Source organism: Hevea brasiliensis, chromosome 16, assembly GCF_030052815.1.
Source record: "Hevea brasiliensis isolate MT/VB/25A 57/8 chromosome 16, ASM3005281v1, whole genome shotgun sequence".
Taxonomy (NCBI): domain Eukaryota; kingdom Viridiplantae; phylum Streptophyta; class Magnoliopsida; order Malpighiales; family Euphorbiaceae; genus Hevea; species Hevea brasiliensis.
Window position 1 is genome coordinate 27,978,964 of NC_079508.1, and position 24,620 is coordinate 28,003,583.

A 24,620-nucleotide genomic window follows, 5' to 3' on the forward strand; every position below is an offset into this window, starting at 1 on the left:
AATTTATAGTACTTTGAGATTTAAAATTTTAATGTCATTAAAATACGTACAAAAATTACACAAAAATTTTAGAAGCATGCCAATACATTATACAAAATTATAAAATTAATAACTAATAAAAGAAACCTGACCCAATAATTTTTAAAAATCAAGATTCACTACTGTTTCACATTAGAGATAGATTGACACTATTTTTTTAAAATCGACTTGTCTCATAAATCATAAAAAGTATTGGCATCAACGGAAAAAGTTAACCAAGAACCTGAACTTATTTTTAGAATCAAGAAATGCAGAAAAAGATTAAAAATTGGGGAAGATATAGGCTCTGAAAATTGACTGTTCTACAGAATAGATTTTACAAATACTTTAATTTTAAATGGTCATAACTAACACAAATCATAAGCCTTTTCGTGAATCTTGAACCTCAAATTATTAGAGTTTCATGAAGGATGCAAATATAATTTTTGTATAATTTTTGCAAAAATAGAAAAGTAAGAAAATTATTAAAAACATGAACTCAGAAAAGAGACGTGTGCAGAGTTGTTGATTTCCTTCAAATTCAATACATAAACATATATGTTATGAATATAAGAGATAAATTAGAAACATATAATTATGAAGATATAACATATGATATGTTTCTTGAATATTTATCACTTAGTAACACTCACTTAAATCTTGAAGTAAGAATGAAAAAAGGAAAGAGAGACAAAGAGTGGATGATGAGAGAGAGAGTCTCTTCATTTTTTTATGGCTAAGTGAGTCCGTTCTTCTATTTTTTTCTCCTCCCCTGCTCGGCATTAATAGGGTTTAAGTTAAAAATTATATAGGAAATTTATATAATCCCAAAACAAAATGGTTTAAAGAGGCTAAAAAAGAAAAACTTTCTGTTTAATTTTATTTTCTTTCAATTTTCTTTAATAAAATAAAAAATAATAGGCTTTTGTTTATTTAATCAAAATTACTTATTAGCATCATTGGACCTAAAAGCAATGACTTATTTTTTTAATATATTCCTAAAATTAAATTTAAATAAAAATAAATTTTATTTAATTTTTTATTCTTCAAAATTATTTTCTCCAAGAATTATATCATATTATGATTATTGATTTTTAATATCTTTTTATATATTTTATAGATATATAATTTTTTTATCATTAAGTTGCTTATAATCTTAATGTACATGTCCACAGAATCACACAAATAAGATTTACAGTACAACCAAAGCTCAGTTGCCTTTGGAGTGTTTTTAATTTTGTTTTTATTGATCTAAAGTTATTTTTGTAACTGGCGACCGCCAAGCGTCAATACATTTTTCCATGCATAAAACGCTGCGTTTGGTCAATCTGCACTGCGAAAGCTATAAAAGCGAAAACTGCCTGCTTGGCCGGGGATCAGCACAATAGTAGTCGTTGTGGAGGTTGTGGAACTCGCTCTTTCTGCTCTGACTCCGAATTAATCAGTTCTCGAAAGCTAGAAGAAGAGAGCATTTCTTTGATTCAAGCTTAGCCGTCCGAGTTCGCAGTATTCATCCATTCTGAGGTGAGCAAACTTTTTCCATTTAATTTTCGAACCCTCGGTTTGTTTTGGCTGCATTTTGGGATCATGTTAGGTTTTAGTGGTGCATTTTCTGTTTCTGCTTTGTTAGGAGCTTCCAAAATGTTGCAATGGATGGGAGGATCGAGGAAGAAAGTGACAACTGTAAGTCGTTTCGCTTTCTCTCTCTCTCTGTCTCTCTCTCACTCTATGTGATGTTTAGAGCGAATTTTAATTACAGCGAATTCAAAATATTTTTGGATAGAATTTGGATTACAGTTTTGGACATCTCAATATGTGAATTACAGTGAATTTGAATTGAAATTTTGTATAAAATCATCAGATGATTTGAATAAGAAATGTTGAACTTGTATTCTGATATGTGAACATTTTTATATGTGCATGATGGCCTGGAAATTTTAAGTCAAGGAAGTCCATACAGAAGAGGTACGAAAAATTTTGATTTCTGTATGTTAAAGTAAGGAAAATTGTCATGTGGTCTTTTTTTTTTTCGGATAAATTCTCTTGTCAAATGTTATGTTGTTAGATGAGAGTGTTAAAGGGTTCAGGAATATATTAAAGATTCAGGAATATAATTGTTGAATTTCATAGGCAAAAGAAATACTTTGAACAACGGAGACGGCAAATGCACCAGCAAACAGCTGGGTTGGAGAGCTCTGTAGGGGGAGAACACAAATGTTTGGAAAATTACAAAGAGCATCGGTCACTGGATGTTCTCAATTTGCTAAGCTTTTCAGCAAGTTCCCAAAACTGCAAGTCTAGTTGCCCCAGTGGTAAGAATCTGAAAGTTTACGGGAAAATAGCCCAAAAATTTCAAAACGTTAGTGTTTGTTTCAAATTTAGTCCCACCATTTAATTTTGTCGATTATGGCCTGAATGTTATGGAAAAGTTGCCAATTGCAGCCATCTTCAGTTAGACCTCCCCAAAATTGTTTTGATGGCTTTATACATTACTTTGATAGTTTGATTAGCCTGCTTCTCTGAGCATTAAGTATCTAAAAGTTTCAGTAACCCCTTACAAGGAATTTTTCATCTCTTCTTCTTCTTCTTCTTCTTTTTTTTTTTTTTTTTTTTTTCATAGGGCACGAGGTTATAAGCTCAAATCAAACACTCCTTCCCCTTTGAAAATTTCCAATTTTCCGAGAAAAAGTAAATGAGAACTGCAGATCAGTGTATAATGCTGAGCTATATCATTTATCATTAGTGCAAATCAAAATAAAACATTTAGCAATAGGGAAATAATAATGAAGAATAGAACATTTAATCTGTTTGTGAATCTGCTTGGAACATTGAAATGGATGATTAGCAATCAGTTCTTTTCCTTCTCTGTTCCTGTGGCAGTTTTCGTGACTGAAGATCTTGTTTGCATGCTTCCTAGCCTTTTCAACAACTCTATTAAGGCTTTAGCTATGATGTTCTGATTAATAATATTCTGGCATTTAAGTGGAAACTTTACTGTTTGAAGTGAACCAGCCAGATGAAGAATCATTTTCAATTTATTTTTCTATTTGAGATTCCTTCCCAAAAGAATGTAAAATTTTCACTACTGGTATAATACTTATTTCTCTATTATGTTATTGTGCACACCTTGTGGACTCTAGATTAGAAAATCAGTTAATATCCTGAAGAATCTGTTCAGGCATTTTTAGAAGACATTCAAGAAGGCAGCTAATTTGTAGTTGTGTGAACAAGGTTTTTCCATCCGTGCTAGATCTTGTTAATTACATTAACAAGCCATAATTATTTAATAAGTTTTGGTTTCAGTGCTTAATGCACTGCTTTTCATGATGTTAAAATCTTATGAACTTTTTGTTTACCTTCTTTTATTTCTTACTATTCAACCATCCAAGGAAGGGAAGATCCAATTGTCAATGGTTCAACAGTCAAGAATCATGTCACTGCAGATCCATCAGCAATTCGAGCCAGCACAATCTGTCCTGTAGATTCTTATGAAATTAGGGAAGCAAGTATGTTTTCTAATTTATATGGCAGTATTCTGTGAGCCCATTACTGGTTTTTGAATCTTACCAAGTTCCTCTCATTTTTATCTATTGTCTGTATGTTTAATGCATAAATGGTATTATTCTGCAATCAGGCTCTCTGTCAGGCAGCCAAGTGGAGACTGTATCCACAAAGAAGTGAGTGAGAGCATGAATGGTCATGTTATCATGGAACATCTTTCTACTCTTTTGCACTCAACAAGCTATATTTTAACTTTATGCTTACAGAACTTAGTTTATTTGTATTGTCATGGTGCTCTTTGTCCATTACGCAGTTCAGTATGGACACAAACATTAGCTTATCTTTTTGGTTTTTGCTGAACCTTTTGTGATTTGTCCTTACGGAGTTTTTCGGCAAGAGTTTGTCTTGTCCTAGTGATGAATCCATGTTTCTAACTGCATCCCAGGGTTCTGCTTGGTTCTTCACATGATCACAGCAATGCTTTCAATGGAACCAACAATAAACAGGACTTTTGGGGGAAAGCAACTCAACAACGTAAATAGATAATATTTATTATAAAAATCTTTTGCTTTCTATGCATCTTGTGTTTGAATTTCTCCTTGCTAATTATTCTAGCTGTGCTAATTCCTTTAATGTTTACCCTTTCCTCTTATTTGTTTTCAGAATTATCATTTTTTGATTTGCTTGGTGATGATGAATCAAATAGAAATTTGGAAGGAACTCCAGAAGCTCATGTTGCATTTTCAGTTGATGGTATGGTCTTTTTGTGTCAGAATTTGAATTTAGGGTTTTAACACTAAATATATTGCGAAACACAATTTGCTTTTAGTTTGTAGTATTAGTCAACTATAACTAGGTACATTTCCTGTATATAACAAAAAGTATCATCCACAGCTGTGTTTTACAAAGTTTGTTGATTTCACTTTGGTTCATAGGTGGCAAATGGGTGGGTATGGCTTCGTTTTAACTTATAAATCAACCATGAAATTGATTCATATATTACCCATTTAATATTTATATAGGTAAGTCGAATCAACTATATCCCACATATTTACCCAATTAATGATAAATTGTTGGTGGTGGTGGCATCAGCGGTATTGGCACCAGCAGCAGGTGATGGTGGTAGCGGCAGTCGCAGCCACTTATGGTGGTGGTAGGAGCTGCAGCTGATGGCTGTTGTGACTGCAGTTATGGTGGTTGTGGCGACATTGGCTGGAGCATGGTTGCGGTTGCTGCTAATGGTGGTGGTGGTGGGGGTGGTGGCTGCTACCATGTTGGTGATTGACAGTGGTGGCAGAAGCCAATACAGTGGGGAGATGGCAAACCCATTATACTTTGGTTTATGGGTCGGAATGGGTATCCATGCCCAACTTCTACCTAGCCAATACATTATTGGATTCATTTGTTTTTACTCTGTCGATGCCCATGTAAAATATAACGAATCTGTTTATAAGTCATACCCCTTTATAATGGGTGGTTAATTGGGTAAGAGTAAAACTTTCCATCTTATTTATATCTAATTTTAGCACTTTTGAAGAAGAGTTGCTACCTATGCTTCTCTCATGAAGCAAGAGGCACGGAGCCACAGACAGAACAGTAAGAAAGGAGACAGGGTGCTATATTGAATAAGGATTCCTTCATTGTAAATTTCCGGGAGGGCTTGTAATCCCCAACTCACAATGGGGAAATCTTTCTTTTGCACAAAGGCTTACTCTTGAGTTAGTAGTAAACAGAAAACTAAACTCTAATAGAACTCATGAAATGAGTGAAGCAACTTAAGAAATCATTCAAAAAAGCTCCAAAAAAGCTAACCAGTTTGTGAAATTTAAACATGTAACTTCTCTTTTTTGTCTGTTGTCATGTAGCAAATGCTACACCTTTCACGCATGTATATATTTGACAGGTATCTATATGTATTGCAACACTAAAACGTTCACACCAGTTAATAGACCTAATGCCTATTCCTTTTTGCCTAGAGTAAAAAACAATATGCTTGACTGGATGCTCCTACAACAGTTCCATATGCTACTAGGAATGCAAGTTTGGGATTACTTTATGAATTATGACACAACATTATTTTCTTTGCATACTACTATAGGAATTGAGTATGCATATTTAAATTCTATTGTGCCTGCTTTGACAGACTGTTGGACAACTTCAATGATATATTTTAGCAGATAACTTAATGAACTCCTTTGATTTATGGGGTTATATCTATCATTCTTTCATATTTGCCATAATTGTTTTGGCACCCACCAAGTCGTTTGATGCCTGCTTTTGCACTTCAGGTTTGGGTAAAGTCGGAACAAAAACACCCCCGCACTCACCACGACAACCTGACAGGTGACAGGATGAATTTGAACTTGTTTCTGTTTATCAGTTTTCTTTTCTTTCTCAAATTAATTTTTATTTTCCAACAGCATCTAATTTATTTACTGACTGAAACTACAGCAACATAATTTTAACTTTGTGCTCCTTTAATTAAACTACTGATATGGAATTTCATTTTCTATATTCAGTGGTATCGTTCACAGAAACATTTAGGAGATTTAATCAAGTAATGTGGTTTTATTGCAACAACTATAATAATCATGAACCATGCGATGGATCATGGATGCAATAGTAAAGTAAATTCCACCTTAAGATTTTTTTTATTTGACTCATTTAATTAGTGAAAACTATATGTTTTTCACTTTAGTTTTCTGACCTGGAAGCAAGACAAACTGGTTTGCCCCTAGGATGCATGGAATGGGAGGCTGGAGCGTTTCCCCGTTTTGGAAACGTTTCCTTGCCGGAAACGTTAGGACACGGCGAGGAAACGTCTTCGGGCCGTTTCCGTAATTCCTTGAAATCGGAAACGCGTTTCCTTCGCCGGACACGCGTTTCTTTAAAAAAAAAAAAGAAAAAAAGTCGCACCTCCAGGAAGAAAGGAGAAGGCAAAGAAAAAAGAAGAAGAAGAAGAAGAAGAAGAAGAGGAGAAGGAGGAGGAGTACCTGGTGCGGCAGCGTGCCGGCGACCTATCCGATGCTGCTCCCTTCCCCGATGGCGCTGCTCCTTCTTCATGGCTCTACTCCTTGCCCAAATCTCCTATTTGAAAATTTTTTTAATCATTATTTTTTTTTTCAATTTTCACTATATTAAAACTTTTAACCTTTTATTTTCAGCATTTTAATATTAGTTTTATTATTTTATATATTTATTATTTCAATTATTTATAATTATAAATATATAAATAATCTAATTAATTAATTAGATAATTAATTTCATTATTTTTTCTTTTTTTAATATTTAAATTTGTTATAACTAGAACTTTCAAATTCATATATATATATATATATATATATATATATATATATATATATGTTATTTACTTATAAATATATCCCTATATTTTTTATATTTACGCGTTTCCCCCACGTTTCCGTTTCCTATATTTTTTAAAATGCCGTTTCCCAATGTCCGTTTTCGCGTTTCCCCGTGTCCGCGTTTCCGTTTCCATGCTACATAGGTTTGCCCCCCTCCCCCCAACAACCCCATATTTGAGGTTCTCAGTTCTATTTGCTGTTGGAGTACCACTGATGTACCGTTGATAGAGGTGGTTTTATTTGAATATGTGCTGTTAAAAGTTATTCGGGTGTTTCATTTCCCAATCTATTCTGTATACTCTTTCATCTGCTTTTCAGATCCACATTTAACTTTACTGGAGATTGTCATGAGTCATGTTCTTGTTTGACAAAGATGTAGGAAATATATTTGTTTTTCTGATGTGGTTGCCAATTCCTCCACTTACACCAGGTTTGACTTTTGTGATGAAGTTACATTATATCATGTTAAATACATGGAAAAAATTTAAACAGAATTGTAAAAGGAGAAAAAAAAAAAAGAAGGAAAAGATTGAAACCTAGTCTAAGCCTTGTGTTAATTTTTGTGTGGTTACAGATATGTTACCTATGGTTGTTCCTCACCATTCAAGGCTGTAAGGCAATTAAACTCATCAAGGAACCTTAATTGTGTGCTGAATGACCTTGAACTTGAAGTGGTAAGACAACCAGTCTACCTATATGTGAATATTATATTGCTCATTGTTCTAATTTCATCTAATTTTTGTTCTCTACGTTTCTGTCTATTATTACTTCAGTTGCTTGTCCTACGAAACTTGTGTCCTTTGAATGGAAGATACTGCCTCTCTTATCCATTTTCCTTGATCCTCTATGAATAAAGGTCTCTATGATATCTTATCTCATACTTGAAATGATGCAATTGATTGATTGGTGGCTTTTAAGCATTTGCTTGATCATGAATAGTATGCACTGATAATAGTTATATATTAAGGGCATTTGCAGTTTTGCATCATAATATTCTGTTATGACTAAGCAATTAGTGAATGATATAAATAGCCCTTTGCATTGTAATTGATAGGCATTCATCAAATCAATAATACAACAATTATTTCCTCTCTCTCTCTCTCTCTCTCTCTCTCTCTCTCTTTCTCTTCTATAATTTGGACTTTCAAGAACTTCAAGAAATAAAGAAAATCAAGAACAGGGATCTGATTCTTGGAAAGTAGAAATTTTGAGCAAGAAAGAAGATTTCAAGAAATTGAAGAAAATACAAATTTCAAGCAAAAACCCTAATTTCAGGGTTTGTACATTAAAGAAAAGAATTGACGGGAAGAAGAAATAGAGGGAAGAAAGGGAATAAATTTTAGAGAAGGAAGAAGAAATAGAGGAAGAAAGGAAGAATTCTTAGGGAAAAAGGGGGAAGAATTAGAGAAAGGAAGAAAGGAAGAATTCTTAGGGAAAAAGGGGGAAGAATTGGAGAAAGGAAGAAGAAGAAGAAGAAGAAGGAGAAGAAGAATAGAGTGAAGCAGAGATCTCAGAGAAGAAGGAGAATTAGACAGAAGGAGAGAGGAAGAGAGAAGAACAGAAGGAACCTGGTATTTGGAAAGAGTAATCTGCCATAGATGTTGCCCACTGATCTAACAGCTCTGATACAAGTTTGTTACATAGTAGAATCTCAGAACACCATAGCACCAGCATTAGAACAAGAGAGAGAGAGAGAGAGGAAGAGGAAATAATTGTTGTATTATTGATTTAATGAATGCCTATCAATTACAAGGCAATGGGCTATTTATTTCATTCCCTAATTGCTTAGTCATAACATATTCCTGTAGAATTATTTTCCACATTACAAAATTGTTTGGTTAAAGAAGCTGATATGACACTGCTGACTGGTCTTTTTTATTGAACCCTTGATACTATATGAAAAGTTTAAGCTGTTTGCATTAATTGGATAAGCTTTTGATGCAAACTGGTCCGATGTTCTACATGCAGGACGCAATAATTCAAGATATTGAAATGCCTATAGTTGGAGGTTCCATAGAATTTTCAACATTGATTGAGGATTCATGTGGCAAGCTAAAGAAGAATTTATCTGAGGTCAGAGATCACATGCAACTTGGTGGCCAGGGTAGTAAAGTAAGAAGCACATTCTCTATTGGAAAAGCATTTTGTAACACTGGAAACGACAATGAAGACTTATGGGATGGTAATTTTTCAATATTTGCTTTTCTTGTAACTAAGAGCTCTCCTCTCTCTCTTTTAGCAGAGAATTTCAACTTTTATGCTTGGTTCTTAGATTTCAAATTTATAATGTCCAAGTTCAAGATTCTTGGGATGGTAATTTTTCAATATATATTTTTCCTGTAATTAAAATCTCTCTATTTTAATAGAGAATTGTGATTTTATGCAAGTTTCCCATAATGCAAATTTATGATATCCAAGTGAGTCTTGTTGAATTAGTGTCAATTGGTTGAGTGCTAGCTTCCATGTTTTTGATAAGCATCTGCATTTTGTTAGTCACCTGAATGACAATATTGCAAAAATGAACAATCAGATCTTTAAGTAAATTGCTAATTGAATGGATATGAACTAGCACTAATAGCCATCTAGGCATTTAATTTATGTTTTCTTGTTAAAATGCATGCATTCATGTTTATGTAAAAGTGTCTTCAAATGTATGATCTTTCATTAACTTCTAACCATGAGACATGAACATTTAATATTTTTTTTTGCCATCATGGTGTAAAATGCGCTGCTGCTGGCATAATAATGTCGTATGTTTCTCGTATCTATACAATAATAGAACATTGCGTTCTGTTGATGAGGTTGGGCCTTGGTGCATCAATATGTTTGCTCCATAGTGACCTAGAGGTCATGGGTTCAAACCAAGGAAACAGCCTTCTTGCTATGCAAGGAGAGGACTCTGACACTCCTTAGAGCATGCAATGCATGAAGTTTTGTGCACTAGGACACACCTTTAATTGATTTCTGTTGAGGAAATTGAGGTTGGCAATATGTGCAGAATTCCTTCCATTTAGCTTTCTGCTAGTGCTTGATCAGCTGTTCTTATGCTTGAGTTTTGTCATTTCCATAGTTTTAGCAGAATGGTCATTGTTATTATTCACTTTTCAGCTAGGTCTGGTTTATTAGATGGCAATTTTCTTCATGAAAGGCAATGTGATATGTCCTGGAAAGGTTGGCAATGTCATCCAGATGGTGATTCTGTAGACTTTTTGAAATATGGAAATGATGAAATACCAAATCATGCTTTTGGACGTCCCTATCAGATGAAGAAGAGGTATTCATTAATCTTTTTGTCTTTGTCCTCCCTCTTCTGTGACTTAAGCTTCTTGATTGCTGTAATCTGATGCAGGGATTGTATGAAAGCAACAAAAAGATTCAATTTGTTAGGTGCTTTCTCTCTCTCTCCCGCTTTCTCTCATTCTCTGTTTAACTTTTGCTTTTGGTACTTCAGAATATTAAATGAGCTATACACAGAGGGCCCCACCCTGTATAATAGTATTCAAACTTAAAGACTTCTTGAAGGAATTTCAGGTTTTTAACCTTAGATTGTTTTCATTGGGACTCCATTGAATTGTAGATATGACCTAGTTTAGTAGTTTCACCTAATATTGTTGAAAGTTGAAAGTTCAATCAAATGCAGTGCTTGTTTTGCCCCTTCCTTTTTTTGCCTTTTTCGTCTCATATAATAAATCCAAAGCACATATGAGCCATGATTGTTTTGCCACCATGTAGGCAACTTGATGCGGAGCGCAAATCCATACCAGATTTAAAGACTTGTGTTTTCCTATTTTCACGAGGATTCCTAATTTTAATGAGATTCTTTATTTTCTTAGATAGATTTTATTTATATTTTCTAGTTTATTTAGGACTCTAAAATATCATTTTTATTTAATTTAGGTCTTTAAATATGCTTTCTATTTAGATAAAGACTCTTTAATTCATTCCTATCTAAATGAAGATTTAGAACTCTATAAATACCCATTATATTTTCATTATGTACAAGTTTTCAGATTTATGAAGTTTTTTTTCTTCATGAAATTATGTTTGCTTTATTTTATCATTATATTTTGGACTGAATCTTGTATTTCTTAAGATCTTAGATTAGTTCTTGTTTATTTTCAAGAGTTTGATTTTCGAGCTACACACTGCGTCAGGTGGTATCAGAGTAAGGATTTCACCCTCATTACGATGGTCAGTACTGGTATTAGTAGTGGCAATCAACCTCATGAAGATGATCAGCGGTTGCATGTTGTTTGTCGAGCAATCAAAGAGTAGACAAACACTATAAAACAATTAAATATGGATATAGGGCATCAATTTCAAGAGATTCGCTGATCATTTGGGAGTTTGTGGTGTTGAAGAGAGAAATCATAAACTGAATCAAGCTGGAGGAGTTAACCACGATATATTCTTTTTAATTCTGTAGCAAGAGATGATTCTCCTTAATTTCAATTAATCTGTACATGGGTATATATATACAATTGATTCATATAATTGTGTTCTACTAATTAGGAAGAAATCCTAAATAGGAATACAGAATACAGAATATACAGAGAAATAATATAGTGATTGACTTTCCATAATACTCCCCCTCAAGTTGGAGCATAGATGTTAATCATGCCCAACTTGTTACAAATGTAGTCAATCCTAGCTCCATTCAGAGCTTTTGTAAAAATATCTCCTAACTACTCTCCAGTTTTGATGTGTCCTGTTGAGATGATTTGTTGTTGAATCTTTTCACGAACAAAGTGACAATCAATCTCAATATGTTTGGTCCGCTCATGAAACACCGGATTAGAAGCAATATGGAGAACAGCTTATCATACCACAATTTCGCAGGCAGGGAAGTCTTAAAATCTATCTCATCTAGTAATTGAAGTATCCACATTACCTTACATACTGATTATGCCATGGCTCTGTATTCGGATTCAGCACTAGATCGAGAAACTACACTCTGCTTCTTGCTTTTCCAAGATACCAAATTTCCTTCAACAAAAACGCAATATCCAGTAGTTGACCTCCTGTCAACCTTAGATCCAGTCCTGTCAGCATCTAAAAAACATTCAACGTTCAAATGCTTATGATTACCATATAACAAACCTCTTCCTGGAGCGCCCTTCAGATAACACAAGATTTGTCCCAAGGCTTCCCAATGAGCAACAGTTGGGGAAGACATAAACTGACTTACCATACTAACGGCATAAGCAATGTCAGGACAAGTGACTGTAAGATATTTCAATTTTCCTACCAATCTCCTGTATCTCTCTAGATTTTCAAACAACTCACTATCCCTTGCTAACAGTTGTAAATTTGGAGTCATTGGTGCACTACAAGGCTTAGCACCTAATTTTTCTGTCTCTGTTAATAAATCGAGGACATATTTTTTTTGAGACAAGAAAATACTCTTCTTACTTCTCATAACTTCAATACTCAAGAAATACTTTAACAATCCTAAGTCTTTGGTCCGAAACTGGGTTTGGAGGAAGGTTTTAAGAGATGAAATACCTGCAGATCACTATGAAGGAAATCATTCTTGATATCCAATTGGTGCAGGAGCCAATCATATGTAGCTGCTAAAGAGATAAACAAGCGAACAGAAGTAAGTTTAGCTACAGGAGAAAAAGTGTCAGAGTAATCAACCCCATATGTCTGAGCATATCCTTTTGCTACAAGGCGTGCTTTTAACCTAGCCACAGAACCATCAGGATTTACCTTTACTGTAAATACCCATTTGCAACCAATAGCTTTCTTACCAGTGGACAAAGGCAACAATTCCCATGTACCATTAGCATCTAAAGCCTCAATTTCCTCTTTGATAGCAGCACACCAGCCAGGATGAGACAGTGCCTCACCAACAGTATTAGGGATAAGAACATAGTCTAAAGAAGTAACAAAACACCGAGAACAAGAAGACAATTGATTATAAGAAACAAAAGAAGAGATATGGTAAGTACATGAACATTTACCTTTATGAAGAGCAATGGGTAAGTCTAGATCAGAATCATGAGCAGTATGAGGTACAGGATCTCCCGATGAAGTAGCTGGTGGAGGATCTGAGTCAGGAATCTCCAATCTCCTGGAATAAACATGAACAATGGGAGGTCGAGTAGGTCTAGAGACAGAAGGAACAGGCTGTGGGAGAGGACTAGATATTGGTTGGACGGTATATATTAAGAGATCATCCTCCTCCCCTTGACTTTTATACACAGATGATTGAGGAAAAAATAGAGTGGACTCAAAAAATGTGACATCTGCAGAAACAAGATAACGATTAAGAGTAGGAGAGAAACAGCGGTACCCTTTTTGCAGCCGGGAGTATCCAAGGAAGACACATTTGAGAGACTTTGAATCCAATTTAATAACCTGTGGACAAACGTCACGCACAAAACAGGTACAACAAAAAATACGAGATTCAACAGGGAACAAAGATTTTGTAGGAAACAAAGCAGTATAAGGAATATCCCCATTAAGGGCAGAAGACAGCATACGATTGATCAAGAAACATGCCGTAGAAACTGCATCCGCCCAAAAGTGTTTAGGAACTTTCATCTGAAAAAGAAGAGTACGAGTTACCTCAAGAAGATGCCTATTTTTTCTTTCGGTCACACCATTTTGGGATGGGGTATCCACACAGGAAGACTGATGAAGAATGCCATTTTGCGTCATATAAGACTGAAATTGTGCTGAAAAGTATTCTTTGGCATTGTCACTTCTTAATATGCGCACAGAAATATTAAATTGAGTTTTGATTTCATTACAAAAGGCACAAAAGATAGAAAACTCAGAACGATTCTTCATTAAATATAACCAGGTAACACGAGAGTAATCATCAACAAAAGTAACAAAATAACGAAATCCAGTTTTAGAAGTAACTGAACAAGGACCCCAAACATCAGAATGAACTAACTCAAAAGGGGATGAAGCCCGTTTATTGACTCTAGACACAGAAGGCAAACGATGATGTTTTGCAAACTGATACGACTCACATTCTAGTACTGATAAAGATTGAAACTGAGGACATAGCTTCTTCATGGTACACAAAGAAGGATGACCCAATCTACAATGAGCTTCAAGAGGTGTTAAGGTACTGGAGAAAACAAGCGACCGCGGTACATTATTTTCCAGAATGTAGAGACCACTTGACTCACGTCCTCTACCAATAATCTGCTTCGTCGTAAGATCCTGAAACAAACACTGGTCAAGAAAATGCACCTGCATCAATTGGATATCAAGAATGCTTTCCTTCATGGTGATCTTCAGGAGGAGGTGTATATGGAGCAACTACCTGGGTTTGTTGTTCAGGGGGTGTTGGGTAAAGTTTGTAGGCTTCGGAAGTCTCTTTATGGCTTGAAACAAAGTCCTAGGGCATGGTTTGGGAGATTCAGTGAAGCAGTACAGGAATTTGGGATGCAAAAGAGTAAGTGTGATCACTCAGTATTTTATAGGCAATCTGAGGCTGGTCTAATCCTTCTGGTAGTCTATGTGGATGACATTGTCATCACTGGGAGTGACTCTGCAGGTATTTCATCTCTTAAAACCTTCCTCCAAATCCAGTTTCAGACCAAAGACTTGGGATTGTTAAAGTATTTCTTGGGTATCAAAGTTATGAGAAGTAAGAAGGGTATTTTCTTGTCTCAAAGAAAATATGTCCTCGATCTATTGACAGAGACAGGAAAATTAGGTGCTAAGCCTTGTAGTGCACTAATGACTCCAACTTTACAACTGTTAGCAGGGGATAGTGAGTTGTTTGAAGATCCAGAGAGATACAGGAGATTGATAGGAAAATTGAACTACCTTGCAGTCACTCGTCCTGACATTGCTTATGCCGTTAGTGTGGTAAGTCAGTTTATATCTTCCCCAACTGTTGCTCATTGGGAAGCCTTGGAACAAATCTTGTGTTATCTTAAGAGCGCTCTAGGAAGAGGTTTGCTATATGATAATTGTAAAAAGAGATGATTCTCCTTAATTTCAATTAATCTGTACATGGGTATATATATACAATTGATTCCTATAATTGTATTCTACTAATTAGGAAGAAATCCTAAATAGGAATACAGAATACAAAATATACAGAGAAATAATATAGTGATTAACTTTCCATAACACTCCCCCTCAAGTTAGAGCGTAGATGTTAATCATGCCTAACTTGTTACAAATGTAGTTAATCCTAGCTCCATTCAGAGCTTTTGTGAAAATATCTCCTAACTGCTCTCCAGTTTTGATGTGTCCTGTTGAGATGATCTGTTGTTGAATCTTTTCACGAATAAAGTGACAATCAATCTCAATATGTTTGGTTCGCTCATGAAACACCGGATTAGAAGCAATATGGAGAGCAGCTTGATTATCACACCACAATTTCGCAGGCAGGAAGGTCTTAAAACCTGTCTCATCTAATAATTGAAGTATCCACATTACCTCACATACTGATTGTGCCATGGCTCTGTATTCGGATTCAGTACTAGATCGAGAAACTATACACTGCTTCTTGCTTCTCTAAGACACCAAATTTCCTCCAACAAAAACACAATATCCAGTAGTTAACCTCCTGTCAACCTTAGATCCAGCCTAGTCGGCATCTAAAAAACATTCAATATTCAAATGCCCATGATTATCATATAGCAAACCTCTTCCTGGAGCGCCCTTCAGATAACACAAGATTTGTCCCAAGGCTTCCCAATGAGCAACAGTTGGGAAGACATAAACTGACTTACCACACTAACGGCATAAGCAATGTCAGGACGAGTGACTGTAAGGTAGTTCAATTTTCCTACCAATCTCCTGTATCTCTCTGGATCTTCAAACAACTCATTATCTCCTGCTAACAATTGTAAAGTTGGAGTCATTGGTACACTACAAGGCTTAGCACCTAATTTTTCTATCTCTGTCAATAGATCGATGACATATTTTCTTTGAGACAAGAAAATACCCTTCTTACTTCTCATAACTTCGATACCCAAGAAATACTTTAACAATCCCAAGTCTTTTGTCTGAAAGTGGGTTTGGAGGAAGGTTTTAAGAGATGAAATACCTGCAAAGTCACTCCCAGTGATGACAATGTCATCCACATAGACTACCAGGAGAATCAGACCAGCCTCAGATTGCATATAAAATACTGAGTGATCACACTTACTCTTTTGCATACCAAATTCCTGTACTGCTTCACTGAATCTCCCAAACCATGCCCTAGGATTTTGTTTCAAGCCATAAAGAGACTTTCGAAGCCTACAAACTTTACCCAACTCCCCCTGAGCAACAAACCCAGGTGCTTGCTCGATGTATACCTCCTCCTGAAGATCACCATGAAGGAAAGCATTCGTGATATCCAATTGATGCAAGGGCCAATCATATGTAGCTGCTAAAGAGATAAACAAGCGAATAGAAGTAAGTTTAGCTACAGGAGAAAAAGTGTCAGAGTAATCAACCCCATATGTCTGAGCATATCCTTTTACTATAAGCCGTGCTTTTAACCTAGCCACAGAACCATCAAGATTTACCTTTACTGTAAATACCCATTTGCAACCAATAGCTTTCTTACCAGTGGGCAAAGTCAACAGTTCCCATGTACCATTAGCATCTAAAGCCTCAATTTTCTCTTTCATATCAGCACAACAGCCAGGATGAGACAGTGTCTCACCAACAGTATTAGGGATAGGAACAGAGTCTAAAGAAGTGACAAAACTCCGAGAACAAGAAGACGATTATAAGAAACAAAAGAAGAGATAGGGTAAGTACATGAACTTTACCTTTACGAATAGCAATGGGTAAGTCTAGATTAGAATCATGATCAGTATGAGGTTCAGGATCTTCCAACGAAGTAGCTGGTGGAGGATCTGAGTCAGGAATCTCCAATCTCCTGAAATAAACATGAACAACGGGAAGTCGAGTATGTCTAAAGATAGAAGGAACAGGCTGTGGGAGAGGACTAGACATTGGTTGGACATCATATATTAAGAGATCATCCTCCTCCCCCTGACTCTCATACACAGATGATTGAGGAAAAAAATAGAGTGGACTCAAAAAATGTGACATCTGCAGAAACAAGATAACGATTAAGAATAGGAGAGAAACAATAGTACCCTTTTTGGAGCCGGGAGTACCCAAGGAAGATATATTTGAGAGATTTTGGATCCAATTTAGTAACCTGTGGATGAACATCATACACAAAACAGGTACAACAAAAAATACGGGGTTCAATAGGGAACAAAGATTTTGTAGGAAACAAAGCAGTATAAGGAATATCCCCATTAAGGACAGAAGACGGCATACGATTGATAAAAAAACATGCCGTAGAAACTGCATCTGCCCAAAAGTGTTTAGGAACTTTCATCTGAAAAAGAAGAGCACGAGTTACCTCAAGAAGATGCCAATTTTTTCTTTCGGCCACGCCATTTTGGGATGGGGTATCCACGCAGGAAGACTGATGAAGAATGCCATTTTGTGTCATATAAGACTGAAATTGTGCTAAAAAGTATTCTTTGGCATTGTCACTTCTTAATATGCGCACAGAAATATTAAATTGAGTTTTGATTTCATTACAAAAGGCACAAAAGATAGAAAATAACTCAGAATGATTTTTCATTAAATATAATCAGGTAACACGAGAGTAATCATCAACAAAAGTAACAAAATAACGAAATCCGGTTTTAGAAGTAATAGAACAAGGACCCCAAACATCAGAATGAACTAACTCAAAAGGGGATGAAGCCCGTTTATTGACTCTAGACACAGAAGGCAAATGATGATGTTTTGCAAACTGACACGACTCACATTCTAGTACTGATAAAGACTGAAATTGAGGACACAGCTTTTTCGTGTAGACAAAGAAATCTACAATGAGCTTCAAGAGGTGTTAAGGTACTGGAGCAAACAAATGATCGCGTACATGATTTTCCAGAATGTAGAGACCACCTGACTTGCGTCCTCTACCAATAATCTGCTTCGTCGTAAGATCCTGAAACAAACACTGGTCAGGAAAAAAGGAAACAGAATAATTTAAGGTACGAGTAAGTTTACTAACAGAAAGTAGATTAAAAGAGAATTTTAGTAGACACAGAATAGAAGACAGAAATTGACGAAGTCGGGTTCGCAGTTCCAGAACCCATGACACAAGAAGTAGAACCATCAGCTAAAGTAACAGTAGAGGAAGTGAGATTAGACTGAAAAGCAAATAGAAGACTAGAATTACCTGTCATGTGATCTGTCGCACCAGAATCAATAACCCATTTGGATGAGGAAGATACAAGGCATGTAGTGGATTTACCTGATTCAGCGATCGCAGTGACAGGGGAACTGGGAGGCTTTAAAGATGCCTGATACTAGGAAAATTGTGCAAAATCCTCTGCAGATACCAAAATAGTTTTCTCAGAGGAAGATACTGTAGAATTTTCTGCTGCCATATTTGCCATCTGTGATCGCTGATTTTTCCTCTGAAGTTGCGGACAATTATATTTTGTATGGTCAGGCTCATGGCAATAATAACAAATGACTCTTCTTGAGTTCTGATTAGAACTAGCCTCTCCATTACGCTGATTACTTCTGTTACCTGTAATTCCTCCTCTACTTTCTCTTTTATTACCCTGTTGTCCATTTGGATTACGGCTAATAAGAGCACTACTGGCAGGCTGTGAAGATTAGGTACTCTCTGTACGAAGGACCCGTGTGAACGTTTCATGCAAAGAGAAAATCTCAGAACTGGAGAGAATCTAAGATTTAGCAGTCTCATACTCTGAAGGAAGGCCTGCAAGAAAACTCATAACAGCCAGTTGTTCCCGTTGAGCCTGCTGAACTTTCACATCAGGACTAAAAGGCAACAATACATTAAGTTCCTCATATACCCGTTTAAAATCCATAAAATAAGCCGTGAGAGACTTATCCTTTTTCTCAGCACGGTAGATTGCCTTACAAACATCATAAATACGGGAGATATTTCCTTTACCAGAATACAAAAAATCTAAGTAATCCATCAATTCCTTAACAAATTCACAGTGATTAATTAAACTAATTATCTCACTGTGAATCGAGTTCCGAAGCTGCAAAAACAACCAAGCATCTTTCCTTAGCCAAGTTTGTTGTGTATCATCAGTGGGTGGATCTTTAGTAAGGTGATCATCCTTATCAATGCTATGCAAGTAGACCCTAACAGTCTTACTCCACTCCAGGTAATTCGAACCATTAAGTTTGTGTTCCGTGATCTTAGTCATCACCGGAATCACATCAGAAATAACATTCTTATTATCTGCCATTTGTTGAGACAAAGAAAACTAATTGAAACGCTAATCCAAAGTGCTTATAGCAGCAAAATAACCCAAAATCACAAATCAAGCAAATACCGAAATAGGATCTGAGAGCCAAACTTCAGAAGTCCTTTAATGGTGTATTGGATCAGGCAACAGCACACAGTGGTGGAATGAGGGGGTTGAGGCGATGCCGGCGATGTTGATCGGGGTCGAAACGGCCGGTCGGCGGCCAAGGTCTTTCCTGAGCTAGGTGGTGAGAACAAATAGTCACCCTAGATAGATGACCTGCTTTGATACCATGTAGAAAGAGATGATTCTCCTTAATTTCAATTAATCTGTACATGGGTATATATATACAATTGATTCCTATAATTGTGTTCTATTAATTAGGAAGAAATCCTAAATAATAAATCCTAAATAGGAATACAGAATACAAAATATACAGACTAATAATATAGTGATTGACTTTCCATAACAGTAATCATGGGCATTTGAATATTGAATGCTTTTCAGATGCCGACTGGGCTGGATCTAAGGTTGACAGGAGGTCAACTACTGGATATTGCGTTTTTGTTGGAAGAAATTTGGTGTCTTGGAGAAGCAGAGTGTAGTGTCTCGATCTAGTGCTGAATCCGAATACAGAGCCATGGGACAATCAATATGTGAGGTAATGTGGATACTTCAATTACTAGATGAGACAGGTTTTAAGACCTCCTTGCCTGCGAAATTGTGGTGTGATAATCAAACTGCTCTCCATATTGCTTCTAATCCGGTATTTCATGAGCGGACCAAACATATTGAGATTGATTGTCACTTTATTCGTGAAAAGATTCAACAACAGATCATCTCAACAGGACACATCAAAACTGGAGAGCAGTTAGGAGATATTTTCACAAAAGCTCTGAATGGAGCTAAGATTGACTACATTTGTAACAAGTTGGGCATGATTAACATCTATGCTCCAACTTGAGGGGGAGTGTTATGGAAAGTCAATCACTATATTATTTCTCTGTATATTCTGTATTCTGTATTCCTATTTAGGATTTATTATTTAGGATTTCTTCCTAATTAGTAAAACACAATTATAGGAATCAATTGTATATATATACCCATGTACAGATTAATTGATATTAAGGAGAATCATCTCTTTCTATATCTTTTAAGAAGGAGTTATGGTGTGATCTTTCAATGTAGTTTTTTATTGTTCAATACTTTATGTGGTGCGCAAATCCATACTAGACTCGAAGACTTGTGTTTTTCTATTTTCACAAAGATTCCTAATTTTAATGGGCCTCTTTATTTTCCTAGATAGGATTTATTTATATTTTTTTTGTTTATTTAGGACTCTAAAATATTATTTCTATTATTTAATTTAAGTATTTAAATATGCTTTCTATTTAGATTTGGGCTTTTTAATTTATTCATATCTAGATGAAGATTTATAACTCAATAAATGCCCATTATATTTTCATTATGTGCAAGTTTTCATATTTATTCAATGATGTTTTCTTCTTCATAAAGTTATGTTTGCTTTATTTTATCCCTTGATTTTGGATTGAATCTTGTATTTCTTATGATATTGGATTAGATCTTGTTTATTTTCAAGAGTTTAATCATATATTGATCCTTTTCTGCGCTACACGCTGAGTCACAACTACAAAGTCTTCCTTTTAATTTTTGGCCTTATTATGTCACACTGTTCTTACAGAGAGTCTTTGGCAAAATCCTGAGACTGTTAACTGTTTACTTTCCAGTACAATTGCAGGTGGAGTTGCATCCATGTTGTTTCTTGTGTTCTTGCTACTTTTTTGTTATCGTGCTTTAGTCATAGGTTCTTAACTCTTTATTTGTATGCTCTATTGCTCTAGGCTTTGTCCCTTTAACTTGTTAAATTTCCTTCTTAGTTTGATGTTTCTATTTGAAATGTTGAAGTCTACTTGTGAGTGTTGTCCTCAATTCCTGTTCCACTTTCATATGTTTTCAAATTTTCTTTATTCAACTGAAATTATTCAGCTATTTTTCATGCACATTCTGATTCTTGTTTGTAACAGAGCTTAGAGTTTTTATTTTTTTATTTATTATTATTTTTTTGTGCTTTTGAGTACACTTCTTATTGGTATAGAAGATCAGGATTTTAAAAAAGCATGGGACTAACTGCTCAGTTATTAACTGACTGCTATCTGTTTTTGGGAATCAGATTCGTCTGCTCAAAACCACCAAACATCAGAAAACGATTACAATTTCTTGACTTTGAAAGAGACAAGGTTTGTCCATATATGTATTTATTTATTTTTTGTGTAAAAATGGCTTTCTGTCTTCAGGATATGCACGTAATACTTTTGCCTTATGTGGTGGCAGGCGTCATTTGCTGGGCATAGATTTTGACTTTGGAGATGTAACTGCACATCCTGATTGGTCTTGCTTTGTTTTGGAAGATGCAAAGGAAAGTTTGAGTTTGTTGAGGTAAAAGCTTATGAGAGCAGTCACCCTTCACCATCTCCCAGTCTTCCTCAGTTTCTTTGCTCCTTTAACTGATGGTTTGTTTCCTTCCATAAACTCTTGGCAGTGAGGAGTCATGCTCATCCACAGCAGGTTATATATATATATTTTTATTGCATCGAGTGTTCATAAATTAAAGTTGGCACTTTCTGATTTATTGCTTTTTGTAAGCGATTCTTTTGCATGTTCAGTGAGGGGCGAGGAGAGTGATATTTCAAAAGTGAACTCCAAAGCAAGAGACAACAGAAGACAGCAAAATGCTTTTGTTGGCCCTGACATTAAGCATGGTGATAAAAGCATACTTGCCAAAGAAAAGCATTTCAAAAATAAGGATGACCTTCAGAAAGGAAGCAATGCTCATTGGTCAGGAAAATGTACACAGATGCCAACTTTGTTAAAGGCCCAATCAACCCATAACCTAATTTATCTTTCCCAGGGGAAAATAGGACAACATGGGAGTTGGTTGTTTCAAGAAGGATATAGTTCAGCCCATATGGACTTGGATTACAGTTCTGTATGTCAAACCTCCAAAACAAAACTTCCTTCCTCAGGGTCCAAGCCTTTCAATGAAGATACTTTTGATATATTCCCTGTCCCTGAGCCACATATTGAAGCCAAGTTCTCTTTAGGTAGATCCAAACATGGTAGTCCTTTTAAATCTTCACCTCATGGCGGTTGCATCTCTGAAAACTATGCTTTTTTTCAACAATCTTGTCAGAAACACTCTAATGCTTCCTCTACGTTATCAAATTTTGAGAATGGGGCAACCAAGCCAGATATTTTTCCAGAGTCTTCAGATTTTGAGTTGGAAAGCCGGCCTCCACATTCATCACAAGATGCTGTTTCTGAAGGAGAGAAATTGATTTTCGATTTATCTGCTCTTAGAAGTATGAGCAAAGATAAGAAAAATAGAACAGAATCTCAGCAAGCCAACCATGACAATATCAAGCCTCAAAAAGAAATTTTTACTGGGAAGAACTTGAAGGTGAAGTATTCTTTAGATTCAGAGGAAGCTGGCCCTATGTGCAAGGAGTTGAAGGATGGAACCTCAGAGACATCATCTTCTGCAAAGATCTCTGACAAATCTGAAAGCAGTGTAGATGGTAGAGTATGTCTAATGAACTTTGAACTACAATCTCTCTTATGTACTTCCGTTGAAACCCATGTTGCATGTGTACTAAAATAGGTGGTTTACTTTGTTTTCAGACATCACCATGATTATGAAGTTCCTTTTTGTCAAGATGGGAACAAAGGTGATCTTTGACCTTTACCATTCAGTATCCATTCTCAGGACTCTCAAAATTATTGGCTGTCATTTTACTTTTTACCTCTGTTGAACTAAATATGCTTCACTCATCTTAATACAGAAATAGAAAATGAAGGGGCTGGAGAAAATAGCAAGTAAAAGACATGGTAATTGTCTCATCTCATCTCCCAAGCTGATGATGCTAGAAAGCTGTCCTTCAACTTCTTTGCATGCAGAAGGTACCAAAAGATGCATCTAGGTAGACACTGTGAAGAAGGTATGCCTTCCTGATGATTATTAGATGTGGAGACTGTTTTGGGACCAAGGGAAGGAAAGACACAGAATTTTCGTATCCTTCTTTTGCCCATGTTTTAGGACATGAACTGTAATTGATAGCACACTAGTCTAGGGATTGATAAGCCTAGTTTCACGAGTCTTCGCTACCCAAAACTTTGGCTCACCCTGTTGATGATGTGTATGAAAATGGGAATATGAATCTAAGCAAAAGCCTCTGCCAAATAAGAAGTTATATACAACACCAATCAAGTAACAATGAGCAAAAGGCAATTGGTTGGCTTAAACCGAAATCTTTTATGAGTAGATAATACATGTTGGCAAAAGAACCAGCTAGTAAAGGTTATGCATTTCTGATTGGTTGCAGGGTGCATATTGTATGGTCAAATAAAGCCATTAATATTTATTTTTCTTTCTTCTCAAAATATTTCTCCATGATATTTTTTCTACTTGTAATATTATTCTTCGGGGCACTTTCATATTCCCATGCAAAGCATTCCTTGGCATGGATTGTTGAATTGTTTTGTATGGTATCTCAATTTTGATATATCTGACAGCTGAAGAAGCTTCAGCAAGAGTTCTTGTGCTCCTTCCTCCAAGCATCTGTTCGGGTGGACAAGTTAATCAATCAATGAAAGTTGCCTTCTAAAAGAAGAATATAAGGGGTAAAACGAAATGGAGATTCACAGTTGAAGGCAATTACTGTTTAATTCACATGGGGACATTCTCAGATGACAAAACTACTGGTATCCACTTCATGTTAGGTGATTCCTATTGGCAGATAACCAAAAGAAGTTAATAATAATAATAGTCGAGAGTCCCACATCCAAAAGAGAAAAGGAATCCTAAGGGCTCATAAGGATTAAGGGTCAACTAATTAATTGATTAGTTTTAGCCTTCTAGCAATGGTTAGTCAAGTCCAATCTTCATACTTCATGGACCCTCACCTTTAGCCCATTCATTCCCTCCACCCTATCAATTTAGTAACATGGTATCAGAACAGAATATGTCCAATTTCAGTTTTAGTTTTCCATGTTGCTGCTATATTTCAAGTTTCAGGTTTCAAAGGGACTGTCAAGGTCTTACATCTAAAAGAAAGAGGCTTACAAGGGTTGAGGGCTAGTTAGTTCTAATTTTTTAGTAATAATTGGTTCAAACCCAGGTAAGCTCAATTTTTATATTTTATTTTGAATCACAAAAACTATATCAAGATAAAACACAAGTCGTAAAAAACAATTTAAAATCTTTCAAAATCATTAGTTTAGCCTGTAAATGAAATAGATGTCAAGAAAAGTAGGAGAGAGCATTCGGCCTATTTGGTTCAATAAATTGAATAATTAATTAATGTAAAATCCTAACTAAAACAAACCGAATTTAGAAAAAAATCAAATCAATTCAGTTTGATTCGATTTAAAACCATGGTTCGAAGAAATGACCAAATGATTCCCCTGTCTCACAATC

General features: G+C 35.7%; 1 protein-coding gene across 6 annotated transcripts; it reads left to right on the plus strand.

Moving 5' to 3' along the window:
- The first annotated feature begins 1,373 nt into the window (after positions 1-1,373).
- Positions 1,374-22,872, plus strand: LOC110640337 (uncharacterized). Of its 6 annotated transcripts, none has more exons than XM_058137374.1 (19): positions 1,374-1,542; positions 1,620-1,701; positions 1,961-2,014; positions 2,149-2,330; positions 3,408-3,524; positions 3,653-3,695; positions 3,965-4,053; positions 4,183-4,272; positions 5,808-5,862; positions 7,258-7,314; positions 7,459-7,558; positions 8,853-9,066; positions 9,993-10,158; positions 10,234-10,271; positions 21,318-21,384; positions 21,479-21,583; positions 21,687-21,712; positions 21,811-22,727; positions 22,826-22,872. In XM_058137374.1, the coding sequence occupies exons 3-19, from the start codon at positions 2,007-2,009 to the stop codon at positions 22,835-22,837; spliced, it is 2,286 nt and encodes a 761-aa protein (XP_057993357.1). In that variant the 5' UTR covers positions 1,374-1,542; positions 1,620-1,701; positions 1,961-2,006; the 3' UTR covers positions 22,838-22,872. The 6 variants fall into 6 exon arrangements, with proteins under 6 accessions (XP_057993357.1, XP_057993355.1, XP_057993356.1 ...); XM_058137372.1 differs by having other exon boundaries at positions 1,961-1,983; XM_058137373.1 differs by having other exon boundaries at positions 1,649-1,701.
- Positions 22,873-24,620: the final 1,748 nt, after the last annotated feature.

What these genes read in the sequence shown, in the direction of transcription:
- LOC110640337 (XM_058137372.1), top strand. Translation starts at nt 1,660, where the DNA reads ATGTTGCAATGGATGGGAGGATCGAGGAAGAAAGTGACAACT. An exon ending in AAAAAGATTCAATTTGTTAG is followed by an intron (nt 10,272 to 21,317) that starts GTGCTTTCTCTC and finishes TTTGGGAATCAG; the next exon opens with ATTCGTCTGCTCAAAACCAC. An exon ending in TTGACTTTGAAAGAGACAAG is followed by an intron (nt 21,385 to 21,478) that starts GTTTGTCCATAT and finishes ATGTGGTGGCAG; the next exon opens with GCGTCATTTGCTGGGCATAG.